Source organism: Sciurus vulgaris (genome assembly GCF_902686455.1).
Source record: "Sciurus vulgaris genome assembly, chromosome: 6".
Lineage (NCBI taxonomy): Eukaryota > Metazoa > Chordata > Mammalia > Rodentia > Sciuridae > Sciurus > Sciurus vulgaris.
This window is the reverse complement of record NC_136466.1, coordinates 6,505,894-6,529,695: the sequence shown is the minus strand read 5'-3', so window position 1 is coordinate 6,529,695 and position 23,802 is coordinate 6,505,894. Positions and strand designations below refer to the sequence as shown.

Genomic DNA, 23,802 nt, shown 5'->3' with positions numbered 1-23,802 from the left:
CTTGGTCGGGTCACTTACCCACGAGGGCCGGTTCTGTGAAGGTGCAGGCGGCAGCACTCTCCTGGCAGGGTTGCTGGGAGGAGCCGGGCCAAGCAGAGGACACGCTCAACATGTGTGTTGAGTCACGTACTTTACTGAAAACTCTAGACAGGCCTCGACCAGTGCTCCCAGACCACCCAGGCAGCCTCTCGGGGGTGGGCACACTGCTGGGCAGAGGTGTGCAGGGCAGTGTCCTGTCATTGTGACAAAATACCCGAGGTGATCACCTTAAAGGCGAGAGAGGTCGACTTCGCCTCATGGTGTCAGGGTTTCGTGGTGAGCTGGCCGCCTTGCTCCCTGGTCTGTGCAGGCTCAGGAGTAGCGCTGTCACCTCATGGCAACTGGAAGCACAGAGCCAGCCAGGAAGGGGCCAGGGCCCCAGGGTCCCCTCAAGGGCGTGCCTCGGTGACCCAGCCTCCTCCCAGGTTCCACCACCTCCCTGTAGCACCACAGGCTGGTGACCTAGTCTTCAGCACAGGGTCTTCGGGGACACTGCAGATCCAAACTAGAGCAGAAGAGCAAGCTCCCTTCTGCCCCTGGACATTCACTGCCCCACACAGTTGTGAAATCTCGGAGAAGGTCCAGTCCAGGCTATGGGCTGATGCCTTTACTTGGTCAATTCCTGACTCCCTCCCTGCTCCACAGCCTTCAATAGCTCCCCAGTGCCTATCAGATCACACCAGCCTCTTCAGGCCAGGCCATCCTGTGCTGGCTACAGAATCCCTTTCTGCCTCCTCTCCTCTTCGCCAGGTTCCTCCCTATTCTCAGAACACAGCGCCCCGTGCATGCCATTCCCTCTGCCTGGAGAACCCCAATAGTGCCCAACACTGCTGTTGAAATCCCCTCACCACACACGGCCTAACACACATGCCGCCTGCCCAGGCAGCTGTCGGTGCTGGGTGACCCCAGGGCAGAGCGCCCGGTGACTGCGCATTGCAGGAGGATTTTCAAGACATTCACCCTTCCCTTATCATCGCACAGCTTCAACAGCCCTTTTTCCAGCTCTCGCCGCTCACAGGTGAAGAGGGGCTTAGGCAGGGAGGCGGCACCGTCTGAGACCACTGCCGGGCAGTGCGCGTGGGTCCAACCCAAGGCGGCGTGCCTGGTTCCAAACTGCACCCCTTCACCAGCCTCCTGGCACGTGGCCACTGCCCAGATGTGTGCTGAGCGGCGATGTCCCTCCCTGTCTCTCCAGAGGTTCCACAGCAGGCTCCTCCAGGTGAGGCGTGTGCAGAAGGAAAGCCGGCAGGGAAGGAAGGAAGCCCCGTGCGGGGGGCTCAGAGAAGCCTCAGGTCCTCCAGCCACCAGCACCCACTCCAGCGTGGACAGTGGGGGACGGGAGTGACCCCTGCCGGGGGACACCGAGTTGAGTCTGGGAGACGGACAAGGACGGGGCAGCTCACCCTGGGGTAAGAGCCTTGGCCGAAGGGCAGCAGGCTCTGGAGGGAATCAGTAACCTGGGTCACCTGAGACGGCTGCCCAGAGGTGACGCCCAACAGCCTGGAATCAGGAGAGAAGCTGGTTATCTGAGACGGTAAAGGAATGTCATGTGCGGACACAGACGCACGTCAGCTAGGGCAGGAAGCGCAGGGTCTTCTGCCTGAGCGCTGGTAGGCAGCGAGCGGCAGTGGAGGGAGGGAGTGAAGGGCGAGTGGCTCTCTTGCCTGCCAGGGCCCAGCGCCCTGACCCCTGGTGGCTGGCCGTATTATAACACCCTCTGTGTGCGTGGAGATTCCAGTGTCATTTATTTGGACATACTAGTATCCTGGACACTGCTAATTGAAGTAGCAGACGCCCAGTTAAAGAGGTGTGGGATTGAGCGGGACAGGAGATGGACTCCAAGCTGCAGAGGCGAGTGGCTTCAAGGCTGGCTGGGTCCTGGTGCTCAAATGTCACAGGCATTTGTTTTTCTCCAGCTTTGGACTCAGCTTCACATTGTCAGACTCGCCCCAGGAGGCCACCAGCAGGCCAGGCTCTGTCCTCCTCTCCTGCAGAAGTCTGAGGCTCAGGATGCATTATCTGGATGGGGTCATGGGCCCCTCTGACCCAACTGTCACCAAGCAAACTTCGAGCCAGGGCAGAGGGAAAGAGGTCATGTTGGCCTCGCTCACAAGGGGAGAGGGAGGGAAGGCTCCCTCTCCAGAAGAGTCAGGTGCTGCTAAGAGGGAGGTGGGTGGAAAGCGCAGGGGGCTCTGGAACTCCAGACAGCTCCCAGGGCCCCTCTTTTGCAGTCTCTCTGGCATCCCCTGTGTCCCCTCGCCAGGTTAGGGCTCAGATAGAAACAGCCCCGGGGCGTGAGGGGCTGAGGAACGCACCTCTACAGATGTGGAGGGGGTCTGCCCAGTGGGGAAGCCCCACTTGGCATCCAGTCAGCTCTGCTCAGCGTGGCTGGAAGCTCAGCAGAGGAGAGGCGCTGGTGCCACCAGGTCTCTAAGGTGACGTCCGCGTGCTAGAATGCTGCTTTGGATAAACCGTTCGTTGTTTTTTTAATAGAAGATAGATATTCCATAAGATGTGGAGGAAAAAAAATAAAGAAAAGCAGCCAATTTAAAAGAAAGGAGGGAAATTTAGAATGCGGGGAAAATGTAAAGCACAAAAACAGGTAGAAGAAATAAGCAAAAATGCATCAGTAATTTCATTGAATGTAAATGGAATAACCTGGCCAAGGAAAAATACAGAGGTCATCAGATTGGATTTTTGAAATCCAAGCAAATGTTTTGTAAGACGCAGACTTAAGATATAAGGAAACAAAAATATGGAAAGTATGAGAAAGAAAAAAAAATATACTAGATATAAATATGAATCAAAAGAAATCTAGTAGCTCCATTAATACTAGACAAAGTGAACTTCAAGTAAAAAGCATTACTAAAGATAAAAATGGTCACCATATTTTGATAAAAGAGACAAGCCACAATCCACCAGAAAGATAATATTCTAAACTTGTATGTACCAAATAACCTACCTCTGAAAATACATGGGCAAAACTATAAAGAGAAATTAACAAATCATTATAGTATAAAATGTATAACATACTTCTGTCAATATTTGAAGATCAAATGTATAAAAAATTAATCAGGATATATAATATTTCAGAAACGCCAATGAAAAACTTGTAAATCAAATATGATTAAATAAAACACAACTTCCAACAACTAGAGAATGCATACTTCTTTCAAGCATGCATAGAACACTTAAAAAGCTGACTGTGTACTAGACCAAGAAGGAAGAATCAACCTATCAAACAACCGTCTGCATACACAATAAGTCTTTGAATAGGTCTAAACAACAACAAACCTTTACTTATTTGCAGACCCATTTCTTAGTAGATCATGGGATGAAGAAAATTCCTTATGGTTATTAGAAAATATTTTCAGTTAAACAATAATGACAACACTGTACATCAAAACTTAGAATATACCTCCAAAGCTTTATTTAATGAAAAATATGTAGCTTGAAATGCTCATAATTTAAAAAGAAACCTGAAATGTAATGATCCAAACACCCAATTCGGAAAGTTAAAGAGAACAACCAAAATAGTAAAATGCAAAGAATTCAAAAATACTGAAGGAAACAATGGAGGCAAATTTATACGCAGAAGCTGACGAAACAGAAGACAGATTTAACAGAGAAGAGCAGCAACATCAAAAGATGGAGAAAATCTGGCAAAAGTTGTTAAAAGAGTAAGTGACATAAAAAGTACAGTAATGACGGGGCTACTATCTTAGGTGTTGCAGAGTTCAGGAGTGAGGCCAAGAACTTGTGATCGATGTTTTGCCCATGGCAAAGGAAAACTTCAGGCTGTAGATCGGTAGGGAAATCCCTGAGCCATCTTTGGATGTTAAAATTGGAGTTGGGAGCCCAGAGGAAGGCCCGTAGGGGAAAAAAAAATAGCACGGAGTTTCACATGAAAAGCAAATCAACAAAAGTCAGTTCCAGATAGGCTGATGGGTTAAATGTCAAAATCAAACATTTAACTTTTGGAAGAAAATGTGGACTACCTTTCTGATTTTGGGATAGGAAAGGATTTCTTAAATAAGGACCAAGATGTGAAACCCCAAAGGAGAAAGAGATGAATTTGACTATTAAAATTAAGAAAGTCTGCTTTTCAAAAGACACATCACTTAAGATAATAGTGTCTGGGAAAATCACATGTCCACAGTAAAATGTGAGAACACAGATGAACAAAAAGAAGAAAAGCGACATCTCAAATTGTCCCTCCACTTTTTTGTTACATGTTGATTCAGTCATTAGATGTTTTTTAAGTGAAATACATTAATCATCCAAGCAGATTCTCTATGGGTAAAAGATGTATCGAACGGATCTACAAAAAGGATCTATAAAAATCTTCATAAAAGACAGAGTGAAAGACAAGCCAGAAGTGGGTAACGGTTTGCAACACAATTCAAGTATGAGCGTCGCACGTAAATAAAGACCTCTGCGCATCAGGAAGGCAGGGAGAGAGGAGGGGAGGGGGACGGGCAGAGGGAGAAAGAAAAAGTGGGGCAGCAGCGGTGAGGACGTGGGCAGAGGACCTGAGCAGGCGTGCAGACGAAAGGAAATGCCAGGACTTGGCCTCTTTAGTAACCGGGGACATAAATTACAAAAGAAGAAGAAGAAGGCTCAATTCACACTCACCAGGTCGACAAGGCCTGGGCTTGACAAGATCCAGGGCGGGGAGGATGCCACGAGTTGCATTCTCCGAAGGATGCCCTGCCTTTGGAGAGCTCCTCGGCCAGCCTCCATGAGCCTCAACCAAAGCATGGGCCAGGACTCGGGTCCAGGGCGAGCCGGGCAGGGGTTTGTGTCTTGGTAAAGCCTGGGAGCAGCCCAGCCGGCGCCGAGCTGATGAATCCACCGAGACGCGCTGGCGCATGGAGTACCTCGCAGCGCTGAGGATCAAGGGTGGGCGCTCCCGTCCGTACAGCTTCATCTGAAAGTTATGATGTTGAGCAAGAACGGGAAGTTAGCGCCAGAAAAACATCGTAGGTCAGGATTCCACCGGGTGGGCAGCACGGCCCAACGTACCACCTCGGGACCAGAAATGTGTGCCAAAACAGGTCAGGCTACGCGTCGTGCTGCTTCTCACCCTGAACAGGGGCACGCTGGCATATTTTAATGTTCTTTAAACCACATACACGTGTTCTGCAGTCTCTGGAGGATTGAGTGGTTCATTTAGAAATATCCAATGATGAGTCCACATGTAACCAAAAGACGTGGCTGTGCGGACCGTTCCAGGTGTCGGTTTTCCTTTTTGTCCCTCTCTGGGTCCTGTGAGCATGGGGTGTTTCGAAGGCTGTGTTATCATCTCAGGTGGCTCTTAAGCTGCTGGAAGAAGGTGGTTATTTCCCAGCCTCTGGGTGGCTTTTCTCCGACAACTCTGCTGATTTCAGCGAGAGTGGCTTTCCCAGAGCAGGACTGCACCTGGAATTTGAGTCCAGGGGCAGGTGCCTGCCTGCAGCTCAGATATGTGCACTGCTAACAGAAAAGGGTTTGCGTGCCCCTGAAATGGTGGAGATGTGACTGAGGTTCAGGGCAGGAGGGTGTTCTGGGGCAGGGCCCGCAGGGAGAGCGTGGGCCAGAGGAGCCTCCAGCAGCACCTGGGCTGGACCGTGCCACACAGAGAAGGCAGGGTGGGCTGGCCGTGTCCCTGCCCACAGAGTGTACACGCTCAGGCCTCCAGGGCCTTAGCTACCTTCTCATGGACTCCAAGGGAAGCCCTTGCTCCCTGCCTCTGAAAGGAGAAGGTGCCCGGGTCCTCTGGTGGCCTGGTTCACCCCTCCCAGCTCAAGCAAGCTGGGGATGCCCAGGAACCCTAAGGGTCAGACTTGGAAACAGGGCTGGAATGTGGCTCGGTGGAAGAGCACTTGCTTAGCATGCATGAGACCCTGAGTTCAATCCACCGCACTGGAAAAAAAGCAGATCAGAAGTAGCAGCACTTAACTAAGCTCCCACTATGAGCCTACCTAGGTATACATGTTTTATAACACAGAATTCCTTCAAGAACTGGGGAGCTGGCCAGGCAAGGTGGCACACACCTGTAATCCCAGAGCTTGGGAGGCTGCGGCAGGAGGATCACAAGTTTGAGGCCAGCCTTAGCAACTTAGTGAGACCCTGTCTCAAAACAAAATAAAAAGGGCTGTGGGGAGGTAGTTCAGTGGCAAAGACTTCCTAGGTTCAATCCCCAGTACCCAAAGAAAGGGGGGGAAAGTGTTGCTTGGGAGGCTGGGGCTGAAGGATTGCAAGTTCAAAGCCAGACCCAGCAACTTAGTGAGGCCTTAGTAACTTAGTAAGAGCCTGACTCGAAATAAAAGGACGAGGAGCTGGCTCAGTGGTTAGGCACCCTGGGTTCTCTGGTACCCAGTACCAAACAAACAAATAAACAAAAACTATATATAATGAGAGAGAGAGCCAGAGAAAGAGTTGAGAAGGTGACCGTTTACTTCCATTTGAGGTTCAGTGAAGCTAAGTAACTTGACCAAGGCACACAGCACATTAGAAACAGATCTGGGATTTGTATCGAGTCACCCCATGTGTGGAGGAAAGAAGGATCTGCTGCTTGTGCTGCTCTGGCCAGCAGAGAGGTGCCCTGTCCCATCCCACGCCCCTTCCCAAGGTCCAGCTTAATCATAACAAAGTAGAGCAGCCCTGACCTGCGCTTGTGCCTCCTCAGGAAGCCGGCGCTGTCCTGCACGGTGTGCTCCACCAGCCTCCTGAACTGCTGCAAGAGCCTGTGGGGGCTCCAGATCCTTCAGAGGCAGCAGCGACGCCCCTCAGAGGAGCTGTCGGTGGAACCGCTGCCCGAGGAGGCCCCAGCAGCGCTGTCCCAGGAAGCTGTCTAGATCCGGCTCCAGGACCCTGAAGATTCTGCCCCTGCTCACCGGAGTTTGCCCTCTGGGGCCCCCGAGGACCCAGCCTCCAAAGCCGCTGAGAAGGGGCCTCCCAGAGCACACGGTGGGTGCCGTGGCACCAGACCCAGGGTTGAACACCCTGTTCTGTGCTCAGCTTCCCAGACTCGTGCTTGGGACTCCTCTGGGCTGAACTCCACGGGTTCAAAGCTCACGCTGGTGCTGGCCCTCAGTGTCATGGGCAGGGACAGTGGGACATCGGGATGTGTGCATGCATGAGCCTGTGCGCGTACATGTGGGACTGTGAGCGTCCTCTGAGCAGGGCAGAGCGTGCTGCATGAACCATCGGCCTTTCACCCTCTTGTGGGTCTGCAGGATGAAGGGAAGGGAGGAGGAGGGAAGGGAAGGAAACTGCCTTCCGCGAACACTGACAATGTGCAGGTACCTCAACTGTGGAGCTCTCAAAGTCCTGTCCCACGTCCTTAGGGAAAGGGCCACCATCCCAGCCTCCCCAAAGTAGAAGCTGAGGGTCAGAGAACTATGGGGCCCACTGGGGCCACTCTGCTAGAGTGGAAGGGCACTTAAAAAGTGTTTTGGGATGGATGGGCAGGTGGGTGGGAAGCCATGCCCTGTCCCTATGCTCACTGCCTCTTGGGAGAGGTGAAGCAATTGTCAGCCTTCCCTCTCCTGGCAAAGCCTAGCGCCCTAGGGCCTTGGGGCCTTTCCTGCTAAGGTCTGACCCTCTCTGCTGCCTATCATCAGCAAGAAGTGGACTTCCTGAGCAAACTGTCTGCTGGGCGCCAGGCAAGGACCCCGGAGGCAAGGGCCTGCGTGGAGCTGTTGGCCAGTGGCGCCCTCTGCTGGTTGTGCGATCTCGGGCCCATCTCCTGACCTCTCCCAGCAGCTCTTTACTCCTCTGTTCAAGGGGGCAAGTTGCGCTTCTGTATTTACAGGCTGTGGAAGAGACCCAGGAGGTGGGGAGGTGAGAGCCCCAGAGGCTTGAGGGCGTGGACGGCCTTCTCCGCCCGGGGGCTCCCGGGGGCTCTCGGGCAGCACCTCTCTTCCCTCCCTGGCACCCTTCCCTTGGCTTCCACAGAACCGTCCTGTTTCCTCCCTCACTGTCCATCTAGGACTTTCCAGTCCTCCCTGAGCTCATCACCCTCTGTCCAGCCACTAGAGGTGGCTGTTCTCCTGCACTCAGTCTGCACCCTCCTGTGACATGACTGTGTCTCGTCTGTGACTTCCTCTACACCCAGGGCCTCAGTTTTGAGGCACCAGGAGACTACACACAGATCCTAGCGTAGGCCAGGCCCCTCAGGGTGCTGTGACCCCTCCGCCTGGCACCACCTCCACCTGGAGGTTCCCAAGACACCTCCCCACCCGAGTGTCCATACCTACGCTGCACCATGTCTCCACTCCTGCTCCCCCAGGTTCCACTTGTCAGGCAAAACCCCCAGAAGCTGGGGGGGCCTCCTTTGCCTGCTTCCAGTGTCCCCAGGCCCCACAGGGGTCCACCCTCCTGCTGATTCTCTCTGCCCTGCTGTCACTCCATCCCCAGCCCTGGGCTCCAGTAGGACAATTGGAACAGCTTCTGACGCCTCCCTCCACATCCCCACCCCCTTCCTCCAGCCCACTCTCTGCACGAGGCGGCCAGAGCCCGTGGCCCACTGGTGCTGAAGGTGCCCGCATGCCCAGCCACCGCCTCCTGCACAGCACCCCTCCCTCCTTCACTCGGGCCCTACTGGCCTGTGCCTCTTGGTCTTTGTGCCTCGCTGCTCTTTCCAGCACCCAGGCATGCACAGTGCTGTTTCCATGACGACATGCTCTGGCCCTTGGGTCAACTGACTTCCCGAGATCTCAGCTACCAAGGCCCTTCCTTGAGGAGGGCTTCCTTGTCTCTTCAGAGTAGGTCAGGCCCCTCCACACGCCCTCAGAACTTCCTTGGAAGCCACTGGCATGGTGGTGACAATACTGCCGCTTGTGTGACTCGTGGAACGTCATCTGCCTGCACTGCTCATGAGTTCTAGTGACAGTTCTCAGTCTAGCCCCTAGAAGAGTGTTTGCACACAATAGGAGCTGAGTGAAAGTTTGTTAGATGAGCGAGCAGACAATATAAAGAGTGCAGAGTATGGTCAATGGCTTACCTGCCAATAACTCGCAGACATGATTTGCCCTGGTGAGCCCCAAGGGTGCTTAGTCTCTGGGATGTTCCTTCTGGAAGTCCCAGAAACCCCTCTTTGGAAGTATTCCCAGTAGTCTGAGGCAGGTGGGTCTCCGAGTCATGCCAAGTATTTGTAGGCAGAAGATCTACAGTGCAAGCAAACTGCCTACTACAGGCACAACCAGTCAGGGCTCCGACCCTAGGTGCCCACGAGCCACTGCCACTGCAGAGGACGCCTTCAACCTGCATCTGGGCTATCCCTGCCCTTCTGGGGGCCTCCTGGAGACTGCTGGCTGCAGAAGTAGGGTACCTGCTGCCCAGAGGGGGAGCCTATGTGGGGGCCTGAGTCAGTGTGTCTCTATTCTGTTCCAATAAAGCTATCAAAACACAGACTGCCTGTGGCTTCATTCTTTAGATTCCCAGTGAAGAGATACTCCCAAACTTCATTCACAGTGTCTTGGTTTAGAAAAGTCACAATATAATTTTTGGATGAAGGCCAAATTGAAAATTGCCTTAAAAAGTTAGGAAGTTTTCCAAAAGCTATGTTTTGTCATAAGACCCACTAGGAGGCCTTGAGGAGTGGAAGGGGACCATGGGAAGGTCACTTTCCAGATTCAGTGGTCACGAACTCCTGCAAAGAGACCATTCAACCCAGTACATAACCAAACCCAGGCCTTAGAAACAGTAAGTAACTTGCCTGAGGGCCTCATTTCCCGCTCGAGGTTTATGGCAGGGGCTCCATGTCCCTGCGGTGGAATGTTTCCAGAGTTCTCAGAGGCCAGGATGCTCCTGTTACCTTGGAGAAAAGGAACCCTCTTCCATGGAACCCTTGCCAAGCAAGGAAGCCTGCAATCAGTGAGTGAGGAGCACTTGAGACACCAGGTCAAGAGAAAACCTATGGATTGTGTGCAAGGAATGAATCCCCAAGATTCCAATGACGGGCTTTTGAAAAGGAAAGGGGCTGGCCAGAATCAAGGATGCCACTGGATTATGGTGGCATCTGCCATGATCAGACCCTCAGGAAGAAGCCAATAAGACACAATTTCCAAAAGACGCAGAGAAGCAGTGGTGAGGACATCAAGGCTTACGGGGGTCTGCTCAGTGTGGCTTGTGATATTTGTCAGAGGAGGGAAGACAAAGCCTCATGGAAGGAGGCCTGGGAGATGGGGAGAGAGCAAGTCAAGCCGATCGGTGACGATAAGCGTTCTTCACAGGCTGCTAACCCAGAACTCCAACCATGGGGGCGATGGGTGTCGTAGTGGGGTACTTCATAGGCACCCAGCTGGGGCTGGAGCTGGGGGCTGCAATTTCCAGAATCCGGTTCTGTCCAGCTCAGATTCCATCATTGAGAATCAGAAGAGAAGCAGGCCAGCCAGGCTGATGCAGAGAGCAAAAGCCCTCGCAGGCCCCTGCTGGGCAGACCAGGCTGGACAGCTCCCATAGGAATCGTGTCTCACCTTGCGTTTGAAAGATGTTAAGCAGGTGGGGACAAAAATGGTAAGATTCAGGGAGCGGGGTTCTGCGAGCAGATATAGAACATGAGGGTCCATAGTAGCACTTTATGAGGGTCTACTGTCTACAGACCTCCAGTTAAGTGCTGGGAACCCAAAGGGACCAGGCACTCCTTGCCCTCCAGAAAGATGGACTTGGACCTACACATTAGGGAAGGAATGGGACATGGGGTGAAGGGTAGCCAAGGTCAGGAGGAAGGTGCAGTGTGTGAGAGTGCACAGACGTGGACCTCAGCATCCGAGAAGACCTAAGGGAGCCCCAGTGCACACAGGCCAGGCAGTGTTTGAACCCAGCTCAGATGCAAGATGGCTGCTAGGGAGTTGCTCAGTAGCCTGCATCAAGGAACTCCATCTAAAATCCCATCTCAGCAGAGCTGGCTGAGGGGAAGAAGCCACTTCCCCTGACAGCCACTGAGCCCAGTGCTGGAGGTTCACCTTGCCCAGCTGCATGTGGTCTTCAGAACTAGCTTTTGAGGGACAGCTTATCATCCTCATTGTACAGACCAGGCAGCCAGGAGCTCCACATCTTCGAGCAGGAAAGGATCACCAGGGACACATCTCTCCCAAGAACTGCCAGCATTCCAGTGAGAATTCAGGAGCCCTTGCTGGTCACCATAGCCAGCAGAGTGAGTGGACGAGGCTCTCCTGCTCTGTGTCGACAGCTGCGAGGGGCTCGGAACTCATTATTTTAGATGTGTTGCACTGTCAGCACCATGTCCCCAAGCTCCTCCCTCAAGGTCACAGAATGCAATGTGCCTCTCATGTCCGGTGATGCCATCATGCTGGTTGGAGTGCTGACCCGGCAGCACCAGGGCCATCACACCCTGGGCCTGTGCCAAAGTCCTCATGTGCTCTGAAGACGTGGCAGGATTCCCAGGGAAACGGCCCCAAAGAGACGTGCAGACCAGGCTGTGTGGCTTCCAGTGAACCTGTCCATCACTGTCAACTGACATTTGAAAGCCCTTTCCTGGGCCCAGACATTGTGCCGGCCCTCCATAGACACCATCTCACTTCTTCCAATGGCCATTCCCTTGGTAGAGGCAGGAAGACGGAACCACAGGCAGGAAGTGGACAGCCCAGTGACATAGCTGGGATTCAACTAGGTCTGCTTATTTCCACAATCTAAGTCTTTTAATTCATATTCTGAGTTTAATTTTTAAGGACTTAAGTGATAATAGAAATGAAATCTCTTTAAAAGAGATTTAAATCTCATTAAAGAGAAAGCTGGAGTTAATTTGACCACTTCCCCCCACCCCGAAACATCTAGCCATTCTCTCCAAGGAAACTGTGATGCCAGGTTACTGTACGGTGTTTGGCTCAGTTTTGTTTTGTTTTTTAAAATAAAAGTCACACTGTGCTAAGGAACTGAAGTCAACAACATGTCCTCAGGTTTCAGCCCTGATGACATAGAAAGGTCTATCTTCTTATTTCTAACCACCTGAGCTTGTTCCATGCTGTCAGTACTCATAGTTCATTTATCTGCCTTCTTAGCTATGAATTGAGTCATTTCTAGGTTTTTTTTTTTTTCTTTTTCTGTTCCATCTGACAATGTTCCTTTGTGCACATGTGCAAATGGAGCTTTTTGTTGGGGGTGCATAAATATACAGATGGTCCCTGACTTAGACTGGTTCAACTTAGGATTTGTAAACTGTAGTTTAATTTGGAATTTCAGTCTCTTTCTAGACTGCCCGTTTTGTAGGGTCCATTCTTACGAAGCCGGGCAGGAGCAGTGAGCCTCAGGAGGGTGAATGGCTAGTGCTCCATGGGTCGTTGCTAAGCTAGGGTCTGGCAGGTGAGGTGGGTTCAGCATATTTTTGGCTAATGATATATTCAATTCATGATGGGTTTATAGGGACATAACCCCCTCAAAGTCAAGGAGGTCTGTACTTAACAAATCTGTGAATGAAACAGAGGTCATCAAACAGCCCTCCACTCAGGCAAGGCCCACTCACTCTTCCACCAGCAGCCCTTGGATGACCTATCTCCCTACAGCCTCCCCGGCCCACCTGTCTTTCCTACGAGGCCTTGTGGCCTCTCTCATCCCCCAGGAGTTAGAATGATCCTCCTAGAGATACCCTACTTCCAGGGCAGGACAGAAAATTTAGATAGAAGGAATTCTCAGAGGTCTCCTTGGGCTCATGCCAAGTCCTGCCTTTCTCCCAGGATCTCTGCAAGGAGGCCAGCCCTGACCGAGACATAGAGGTGTAAAATGCTGTATCAATTAACCATGACCCAGTAGTGCTACATAACAAACATCCCCAAAACTTCTCAGCCTATAACAGTAGGCATTAATGCAGCTTGTGAATCTGCAGACTGGCTCATCTAGGGTGGGCTCTACTGCAGTGGCTCAGTTTTGCCATTTCATGTCCTCAACTACCACTTTTCATGCCTTATTCCCCCACTGGGGCTACTAGCAAGCTTCCTCTTTCCCTCCCTTCCTAGGACTTCTAGATACATGGAAGAAGGGGAGGGATGCTGGTGGGGTGGTTTTACACATGGGTTCTAGAGATACCTTAGGTGCTTCTGAAGTAAACTGGAGACTGCCAACGAGCAGAGGAGGAGAATTTCCTAGTCTCCATCATCTTCCCCATTCCCACTGGTGCAAGGGGCTTCAGTTTCCCGAGCTGAAGGAGCAGTCTGGGGAAGGCAGTATCTGCCAGGTCCTGGGAGGTGGAAGCAAGGCAGGAGCGTGGGAGTTTTGTGTGGTGAGTGGACTGTACGGTCAGAGAGGAATGCAACAGGAACAGACCTGGGAGAAAGGTCCTCAGAATGCTGGGAGCCCACAGACCCCTGTGTACCGAATGCTTGATACTGGAAGACGGTAGAAGAGGAATGGTTGGGAGGGGAAGCAGATGAGTGAAGGAGAGAAAAAATAAGAGGCTGGAGGCAATGAGAAGTTCAGAACGGAGAAAAGGTAGTTATGAATAAACAGGAAAAGAAACAAGACAAACGAGATGAAAGCAAACTAAACACAGGAAGTCTGCAGAGCAGGATGGACTGTGCTGCTGGGGCTGAAGAGTCTCCTACGTGTTCAGTTTTCGGCCGGTGTTCCTCTTCTGGCAAACCTGGCTCAGGAGCCCCACTGTTTCCTCAGCAACCTCAACTTGCCCTTCTGGCTTCTTCGCCCACTGTTGCAAAGGTTTGGTACAAAGGATGAAGATGTAGGAAGGGGGAAAGGACAGGAGGGGCTTCCTCTGTTGGAGAAACCTATCATCTGAGCTTTTCACCCACCCAAAGAAGCCCTCATCCCAGAAAACAGCACACAAGAAGCTGTGTTTTGAGAGCACACCAGATTTCCCTTCATTTCCATCTTCCCCAGGGAGCAGGAGTGGCTCAGACAGCATCCTAACCTCCTGCATCTGTGTGGACCGAAATATTTCATATGTTTTGTTCCTTGGGCATTTGCACTAAAAGCACCTTCATTTCTTCTGCAACACATCCAAGACACAGGTGGCAGGATCTTTTCTACAGTCTGGATGATAACCGGGGTATATCTGCGAATCTGAGATTTCCCATAACTTTTGGCAGCATGACAGAGGACAGCTCTCCGGGAAAACGAGGGTCGTGCACCGACCATGCGCTCCTCGCGCGCTGGGGAGGATGACAAGTGGGTGCCAAGAGCAGCTCAGAGCACAACGGCCACACTAACAGGGCTCTGATCTCAGGAGCGCGCACCGCCCTCCGTTGGCCATGCTGGTCTGACTTTCCCACGCTATCCCCCCTGAGCCCGGTCACCTCCCGGGTGACACGATCAAAAATGTATGATTCCACCACGGGCAGCAGGGCCACCTTGTCACTAGGCAGCTGCTGCTTCAGCACTTGAAACATGATGTCGCTGTGAAGCTGGCGTCCCTGGCTTCTCCGCATCCCCTGCCGCTGAGGCCGCAAGCACCCTGGCTGCCATAACATTTCCAATTGAGCGCTCACCTGTAGCTCACTTTCAACTCCTTCATGTCCCTAGCTCTTCCAGACCGAGGGGCTAAGCCTCCCAACCCAGCGCTGGAGGCTGGGCCAGCCGCTAGGGGGCGCCGCACTGCGTCTCTTATATACCATCCCGCCTGGCCCCCGCCCACAGGCCGTCATAGGGGGAGCAGTGTGCCGCGGTCCGGCTTGATTGGCTGCTGGAAAAGGCACCGCCCACCAGTCGTCGGAGGGCGTAGACAAATGAAGTGGGTGGGTCTTGTGCTGGTCGGAGCAGTCTGTGGGCCCTAAGGGCTTGCATACAAACTGCCAGTCGGTGCTCCTCGCAGTTCCAGCACACCATCATCTCAGGCTTTCCGTGATTCAAACGCTATAGCCACTTGGCTCTTCCCTCTGTGGGGCAGGGAAATGGAAAGTGATTTTTCTCTTAAGAGAGAGAATATTGGGAGCTAACATTATAATTAGATTGGCTACAACCATGGGGTGCCACGTAAAGTCCTGGAAAAATAAAAGATATGTAAATGAAACGTTCTCCACACAGACCCTTAGTTGTGAGAGTTTGTGATGGGGACGTTAGGAACTTTATATGTGAAGAAGGACTGGCAGTTTCAGTGGGCTGTGAACCATATCCAAACAGCAGCAGATCTACAAATAGCTCAAGTCCAAGCTTAGCCTTTGTAACCCGACACTAAAATGGAAATCAGGTCCTCAGTGCACTGAAGTCACTGAGGAAGAGAAAGACTTACAGAGAAACTGCCTCTTCTTCCCCACCCGCGAAAAGTTAGTGCTCTTCTGAGGGACTTCGAAAGGTGGGGGCTGGGGCCGCTTTTAAGCGAATTGTCCATTCTAATTTCCACCATGTGAGGAATTGAAGGGAGGTCGAGGGAAAAGAAGGATATCCTTGGTGAGCATTCGGCATTGGAAGAAGTTTAGAGTTATTTTCAACAGGATCCCACGGAGAGAACCAAGAATGTTCTTGGATCTCAAAGTGCGTAAAGGTCTCTTTTACTGTCCAAGAGTAACCAACAATTGTGGGACCCGTTTGTGATTGTACAGAGGAACTAGGATTTTGCATCTTCTAAGGGGCCATAAAGGCAAGGCATAACATTTTTTGTTTTTTCTTTTTGTAATCCTCTTTTTCTGTCAACCTCTCTTTAAGTTTTCACATCATTGAAGTAAGGAATGAATAATTCTCTCAAAAGCAGTCACCAGCTCCCACCTTTTTAAGTCTTGCAGAAGAGCACTAACGTTTTGGGAGTGGAGGAGAGGCAGTTTGTCAGTAAGTATTTCTCCTCCTTCAGTGAACTCAGTGAACTTCAACAATGTGAGGACCTGAATTCCATTGAATCCAGGGCCTCAGGCATGCTAGGCAAGCACCCTGCCACTGAACTACATCCCCAGCCCTTTTTTATATTTTATTTGAGGACAGGGTCTCCCTATGTCACACAGTCTGGTCTTGAATTTGCAACCCTCCTGCTCAGCCTTCTGCCTCAGTCTGGGATTACAGGCATGCACCCTGGTGCCTGGAAGATTATATACACATAAGGTTTTGCCCTCATTAATGAATACAGTATCTGGAACAGGGTGGCTGATCTTCCTTCCTACTTGATGCTATTCAACAGTATGTTGAGTCAAGTCATCAGGACCACAGATGAACAGGAACATGGACCGAACACACTGGGTTCTTCCTAAGGTGGTTTGTGTTTGAACTCCATGACACTTGGAATGTTCAGGCTCGTAGAAGAAGACTGGGGTAGCCAACCATCATCATAGACCAACACACACACAAACAAGTCCCTAAAATGATTTCAGAGAATGCTGAATGCGATAAGGAGATGGAACACGACAGCGGGGTAGAAACTAGCAGAGGGAAGGAGCTCTCTGAGTGGGTGACCTTGCAGCTGAGATGTGCATGGTGAGAAGGAAGCACCCAGCGGAAGAGCTAGGAGGTGAGGAAAAAGGAGTCCCTCTGGCATGCGTGGCACACAACAGAAAGGGAGCGAGTGGGAGTGGCCAGGAAGAGAGCACACTTGCGGAAATTCAGAGGAAGATGCCTGAGAAGCAGCCAGGAGTGAGATCTCCTAGGACCTGAAGCCATGGTAAGGACTTTGGATCATACTAGAGATACCTGGAAGCTTTTAGGGAAGAGATGATGTGTCTTCACTTCACCCGCACTGTGTGGATAAGGGTGACAGTAGAAGGTAGATCCACCAGAAAGGTGTGGGTATAGACTGTGAGAGCGAAGACGGTGGTCTCGTGCCGTTGAGAACTCGTCCCAGGACAGACATCCAAGCCTTAATGACGAACCTGTGAAGATCACCTTGCAGCAAACACTTTGGATGTGATTATTTTAGAACACTGAGATGGGGAGATCACTTGGTGCACTCTAAATGCAATTGCAAGCTCCCTTGTGAGAGAGACGGAGAGGCTGGATGTAGAAGAGAAAGAGCAATGTGACCACAGAGACAGAGATTTAAGTGACATTGCTACAAGTCAGGGAATGCTGGCCGTGACCAGCACCTGGAAGACACAAGGAAAGAATTCTCTCCTAGAGCCCTTACAGGCATACAGGCATGTGGCCCTGCTGACAGCTACACACACACACACACACACGACTCACTGATGTTTATGGTCTGGGTGTCCCAGAAGGTACAATCAAGCCTGATTCCCAGGTTTTAGGTTTGAGCAACTACATAGATGATGGCACCATTCACTGAGAAGGGAGAGGGGAACAGGACTGTGAAAACTTATCTTTCATAGTCAGAGAAAATACAAGGTAGCACGTGTTCAGGCTGTCTTTGCACCAAGCACTGTCCCTCAGTTCTTTCCCCAGATGGAGTCTATGAACTCAGTTAGCCACGGAAAACCAAGCAGGCAGTTAGAAGGACTTCCTATGGTGGGTGTGTGTTCAAGAACAGATAACTCTGCCTAGGATGGGGAGGAAAGGCCATCCTGCTTCCCCTGAGATTAGGAAGGGTGAGAGATTAGGAAGGAGCAGGGAGAGGGGAAGAGAAAGAAACACGTCCATTTTAAAAATAAGTTGCGAAGATCCAAGATGGCGGTCTAGAGGGAAGCTGCGTTCCTTGTCGCTCCGCAACACCGGATTCAAGCAGAGGATATCTGTTTCTCGGTGAGGCAGTTTTTGCTGCTTATCGATCTTCTGCTCCTTACCCCATTTGTCTGCTGTGATGACCTGCAGTCTGCCAGCATATCGACGCCTTTTTTGAGAGCAGATTGCTCACTGTCAGGCGTCTATCATCCGCCATTTGCCTGCCTCTCACCTGTCCATCGCCTGCCTTACCCCTATCCATCACCCAAGGCTCGAGGTTCACCTCCCGATCGTCCGACAGCTGCCAGCAGATTGACCGCAGACCACCAGTGGAGAACCAGCTGCCTGCTGCTGCCTGGAAGTTCACTGTCACAGTACCTGCAGGTTTGATTACACGTGGCTGCCGCCATTTTGAGACAACAGCCAGGCCCTGTAGGACCCCTGGCCGGACTGATCGAGTCCCGTCTCCAGGATCCCTCAGCCTGACCAATCACTCCCTGCCTCTGGGGCCCTCACATCCACTGACTGCTCCCTGCCACCAGGACCCGCAGACTAACTGACTGCGCCCTATCACCGGGAACCCAGACCAACTGATTGCACCCTGCCTCCAGGATCCCACAACCACACAAAACACACCGGACCTCCAGGACCCCTGCCGGACCAACTGCATCCTGTCTCCAGGACCTCCAGCTGACCACGTTCACCCCTGAGCTGCAGCTCCCCATTTGCAAACACATTTGGAAGCCAGAGCGTCCATCTTGGATAATCCTGGAAGCCATAGCTCCGATCTTCGGGTGGGGCAAATCCCATCCTGAGACGCATGCTAGAGGCTTGAAGCTCATTGTCAGGTACCTCTCATGCATCAGGCTACTGAACACTGGGAGGTTTCATTACAATATGACTATTATACAGTAGATTTTCTTTTTTCTCCTTTTTTAAAAAAATATTTGTTTTTATTTTTTTACGTTTCTTCCTTTCTTTTCCTTCTGTTTACTTGTTCCCTCAGAGTCGCTTTCTCCCTTATTTACATGATGTTATTGTCCCTATAGGGGCTATTTGGTCTAGGATTGCATAGTGTCTGGTTTGGGCACTGCTAATATTGATCTCCCCATAAAGAAAGGGTTTTGGAAACCTATAGGGCCACTATAAGCCTATAGGGGGAAATCTGCAATACCCCACATCTGCAGGGCTAGAGGGGAAGCACATGAACAACATGAAAAAACAAGGGAAGAAAATGATCCAAACAAATCTAGATTCTATAGTAATAGAATCCAATGACAGTATGTTAGAAGAAATGTCAGAAAAGGACTTCAGATTATACATGATTAGGATGATTCACGAAGCAAAGGATGAGATAAGAGAGCAAATGCAGGCAATAAATGATAATACCAATAAGCTGAAAGAGAACCTGCAGAAGCAAAAGATCATTTCAAAAAAGATATAGAGATTCTCAAAAAAAAAAAAAAAAGAAAAAAAGAAAAAAAAAAACCAAATGGAAATCCTTGAAATGAAGGAGACAATAAACCAAATAAAACTCTCAATGGAAAGCATCACCAAAAGACTACACCACTTGGAAGACAGAACTGCAGACAATGAAGACAAAATATTGAATCTTGAAAATAAAGTCGCCCAAAGAGAGAAGATGGTAAGAAATCATGAAGAGAATCTCCAAGAACTATGGGACATCATGGAAAGACCAAATTTAAGAATTATTGGGATTGAGGAAGGCACAGAGATACAAACCAAAGGAATGAACAAGCTGTTCAATGAAATAATATCAGAAAATTTCCCAAACCTGAAGAATGAAATGGAAAATCAAATACAAGAGGCTTACAGAACACCAAATGCACAGAATCACAACAGATCCACACCAAGGCACATTATAATGAAAATGCCTAACATTCAAAATAAATATAGGATTTTGAAGGCCACGAGAGAAAAGCATCAGATTACATATAGGGGGAAACCAATACGGATAGCGGCTGACTTCTCAACCCAACTCTAAAAGCTAGAAGTGCCTGGACCAACATATTTCAAGCTCTGAAAGAACACGGTTGCCAACCAAGAATCCTATACCCAGCAAAACTAACCTTCAGATTTGAAGATGAAATAAAATCCTTCCATGATAAACAAAAGTTAAAAGAATTTACAAATAGAAAGTCTGCACTACAGAATGTTCTCAACAAAATATTCCATGAGGAGGAAATGAAAAACAACAATGGAGGTCAGCAAAGGGAGGAACTACCTTAGAGAAAAAGCACTCAAAGGAGAAACCAAGCCGACTTAGAAACCAAAAATTAGCCAAATGACTGGGAATACAAATCATTTCTCAATAATAACCCGGAACGTTAATGGCCTAAACTCATCAATCAAAAGACACAGACTGGCAGAATGGATTAAAAAGAAAGACCCAACAATATGCTGCCTGCAAGAGACTCATCTCATAGAAAAAGACATCCACAGACTAAAGGTGAAAAGATGGGAAAAAACCTACCACGCACATGGACCCAGTAAAAAAGCGGGGGTTTCCATCCTTATATCAGATAAAGTGGACTTAAAGCCCAAGTTAGTCAGAAGGGATAAAGAAGGACATTTCATACTGCTTAAGGGAACCATAAATCAAGAAGACATAATGATAGTAAATATTTATGCCCCAAACAATGGTGCATCCCTGTACATCAAACAAATCCTTCTCAATTTCAAGAATCACATAGATCACAACACAATAATTCTGGGCGACTTTAACGCACCACTGTCACCACTAGATAGATCTTCCAAACAAAATTCAACCAAAGAAACCATAGACTTCAATAACACAATCAATAACCTAGACTTAATAGACATATATAGAATATTCCATCCATCAACGAGCGGATACACTTTCTTCTCAGCAGCACATGGAACCTTCTCAAAAATATACCATATGTTATGCCACAAAGCAGCCCTTAGGAAATGCAAAAATATAGATACTGCCTTGTGTTCTATCATATCATAATGGATTAAGAGTAGAAAGCAATAACAAAGTAAAAAAAGGAAATTACTCCAACACTTGGAGACTAAATAACATGCTACTGAATGAAACATGGATAACAAAAAACATCAGGGAGGAGATTAAAAAATTCTTAGAGGTCAATGAGAATGATGATACAACATATCAAAATCTCTGGGACACTATGAAAGCAGTACTAAGAGGAAAATTCATTGCATGGAGCGCATTCCAGAAAAGAATGAAGAGTCAACAATTAAATGACCTAACATTACAGCTCAAAGCCCTAGAAAAAGAAGAACAGAATAACAGCAAAAGTAGTAGAAGACAGAAAATAATTAAAATCAGAGCTGAAATCAATGAAATTAAAACAAAAGAAACTATTCAAAAAATTGACATAACAAAAAGTTGGTTCTTTGAGAATGTAAACAAAATAGATAAACCCTTATCTACACTAACAAAGGAGAGAGAAAACTCAAATTACTAAAATACATGATGCAAAAGGAAATATCACAACAGACACCACTGAGATACAGAACATAATGAGAAGCTACTTTGAAAATCTGTATTCCAACAAAATAGAAAGTACCCAAGACATTGACAAATTTCTAGAGACATATGCTCCTCCCAAACTGAACCAGGAGGACATACACGATTTAAACAGATCAATATCAAGCAATGAAATAGAAGAAGCCATTACAAATCTACCATCCAACAAAAGCCCATGACCAGACGGATTCTCAGCTGAGTTCTACAAGACCTTCAAAGAAGAACTCATTCCAATACTTCTCAAAGAATTCCAGGAAATAGAAAAGGAGGGTACCCTACCGAACTCATTCTATGAAGCTAATATCACCCTCATACCCAAACCAGGAAAAAGACACATCAAGGAAAGAAAATTTTAGACCAATATCCTTGATGAATACAGATGCTAAGATCCTTAACAAAATATTGGCAAACCATATCCAAAAACATATTGAGAAAATTGTGCACCATGATCAAGTGGGGTTCATTCCTGGAATGCAAGGATGGTTTAACATCCATAAATCAATAAACGTAATCCATCATGTCAATAGACTTAAGGATAAGAATCATATGGTTATTTCAATTGACACAGAAAAAGCATTTGACAATATACAACACCCCTTCATGCTCAAAACACTAGAAAAAATAGGGATAGTAGGAACATACCTGAACATTGTAAAGGCTATTTATGCTAAGCCCATGGCCAACATCATTCTCAATGGAGAAAAACTGAAACCATTCCCTTTAAAAATGGGAACAAGACAGGGATGTCCTCGTACACCACTTCTATTCAACATTGTCCTCAAAACTCTAGCCAGAGCAATTAGGCAGACTAAAGAAATTAAAGGGATATGAATAGGAAAAGAGGAACTTAAGCTGTCACTATTTGCTGATGACATGATTCTATATTTAGAGGATCTAAAAACCTCCTCCAGAAAACTTCTAGACCTCATCCATGAATTCAGCAAAATAGCAGGCTATAAAATCAACACACATAAATCTACAGCATTTTTATACGCAAGCAATGAAACAGCTGAAAGGGAAATGAGGAAAACAACTCCATTTGCAATAGCCTCAAAAAAAAAAAAATACTTGGGTATCAATCTAACCAAAGAGGTAAAAGATCTCTACAATGAAAACTACAAAACATTGAAGAAAGAAATTAAGGAAGACTTTAGAAGATGGAAAGATCTCCCATGTTCTTGGATAGGCAGAATTAATATTTTCAAAATGGCCATACTACCAAAGTGCTATACAGATTCAATGCAATTCCAATTAAAATCCCAATGACGTACCTCACAAAAATACAGCAAGCAATCATGAAATTCATCTGGAAGAATAAGAAACCCAGAATAGCTAAAGCAATTCTTAGCAGGAAGAATGAAACAGGGGGTATCGCAATACCAGAATTTCAACTATACTACAAAGCAATAGTAACAAAAACAGCATGGTATTGGCACCAAAATAGACAGGTAGATCAATGGTACAGAATAGAGGACACAGACACAAACCCAAATAAATACAATTTTCTCATACTAGACAAAGGTGCCAAAAATATGCAATGGAGAAAAGATAGCCTCTTCAACAAATGGTGCTGGGAAAACTGGAAATCCACATGCAACAGAATGAAACTAAACCCTATGTCTCACCCTGCACAAAAATCAACTCACAATGGATCAAGGACCTTGAAATCAGACCAGAGACCCTGCATCTTACAGAAGAAAATGTAGGTCCACATCTTCAACATGTTGGCTTTGGATCAGACTTCCTTATCAGGACTCCCATAGCACAAGAAATAAAAGCAAGAATTAATAACTGGGATAGATTCAAACTAAACAGATTTCTCTCAGCAATGGGAACTATCAGCAATGTGAAGAGAGAGCCTACAGAGTGGGAGAATATCTTTGCCACTCATACTTCAAATAGAGCGCTAATTTCCAGAATATACAAAGAACTCAAAAACTCTACACCAAGAATACAAATAACCCAATCAACAAATGGGCTAAGGATATGAAGAGACATCACAGAAGAAGATCTACAAGCAATCAACAAACATATGAAAAATGTTCACCATCTTTAGTAATAAGAGAAATGCAAATCAGAACTACACTAAGATTCCATCTCACCCCAATTAGAATGGCGATTATCAAGAACACAAGCAACAATAGGTGTTGGCGAGGATGTGGGGAAAAAGGTACACTCATACATTGCTGGTGGGACTGCAAATTAGTGCAGCCACTCTGGAAAGCAGTGTGGAGATTCCTTAGAAAACTTGGAATGGACCTACCATTTGATCCAGCTATCCCACTCCTCCACCTATACCCAAAAGACTTAAGATCAGCATACTACAGAGATACAGCCACATTAATGTTCATAGCGGCTCAATTCACAGTAGCCAGACTATGGAACCAACTTAGATGCCCTTCAATTGATGAATGGATAAAGAAACTGTGGTATATATATACACAATGGAATATTACTCAGCTATAAAGAATAACATTATGCCATTTGCAGGCAAATGGATGAAATTGGAGAATATCATGTTAAGTGAGATAAGCCAATCTCAAAAATCCAAGAGGAATGATCTCACTGATAAGCGGATGATGACACTTAATGGGGGGTGTGAGTGGGACAAGAATGGAGGAAGGAGGGACTGTATAGAGGGAAAAGAGAGGTGGGAGGGGTGGAGGGAAGGAAAAAAATAACGGAATGAATCAAACATCATTACTCTATGTAAATTTATGAATATGCAAATGATATGCTGT

General features: G+C 48.2%; 1 protein-coding gene across 1 annotated transcript in view; it reads left to right on the top strand.

Annotated features, from left to right (window-relative positions):
• HRH2 (histamine receptor H2) overlaps positions 1-9,426 on the top strand; it is a 43,109-nt gene extending 33,683 nt beyond the window's left edge. Inside the window, exon 3 of the mRNA XM_079143666.1 lies at positions 6,710-9,426. Within this exon, the coding sequence (XP_078999792.1) occupies positions 6,710-6,878 (169 nt within the window). The 3' untranslated portion in view covers positions 6,879-9,426. The remainder of the gene's footprint in view (positions 1-6,709) is intronic.
• The last annotated feature ends 14,376 nt before the right edge of the window (positions 9,427-23,802 follow it).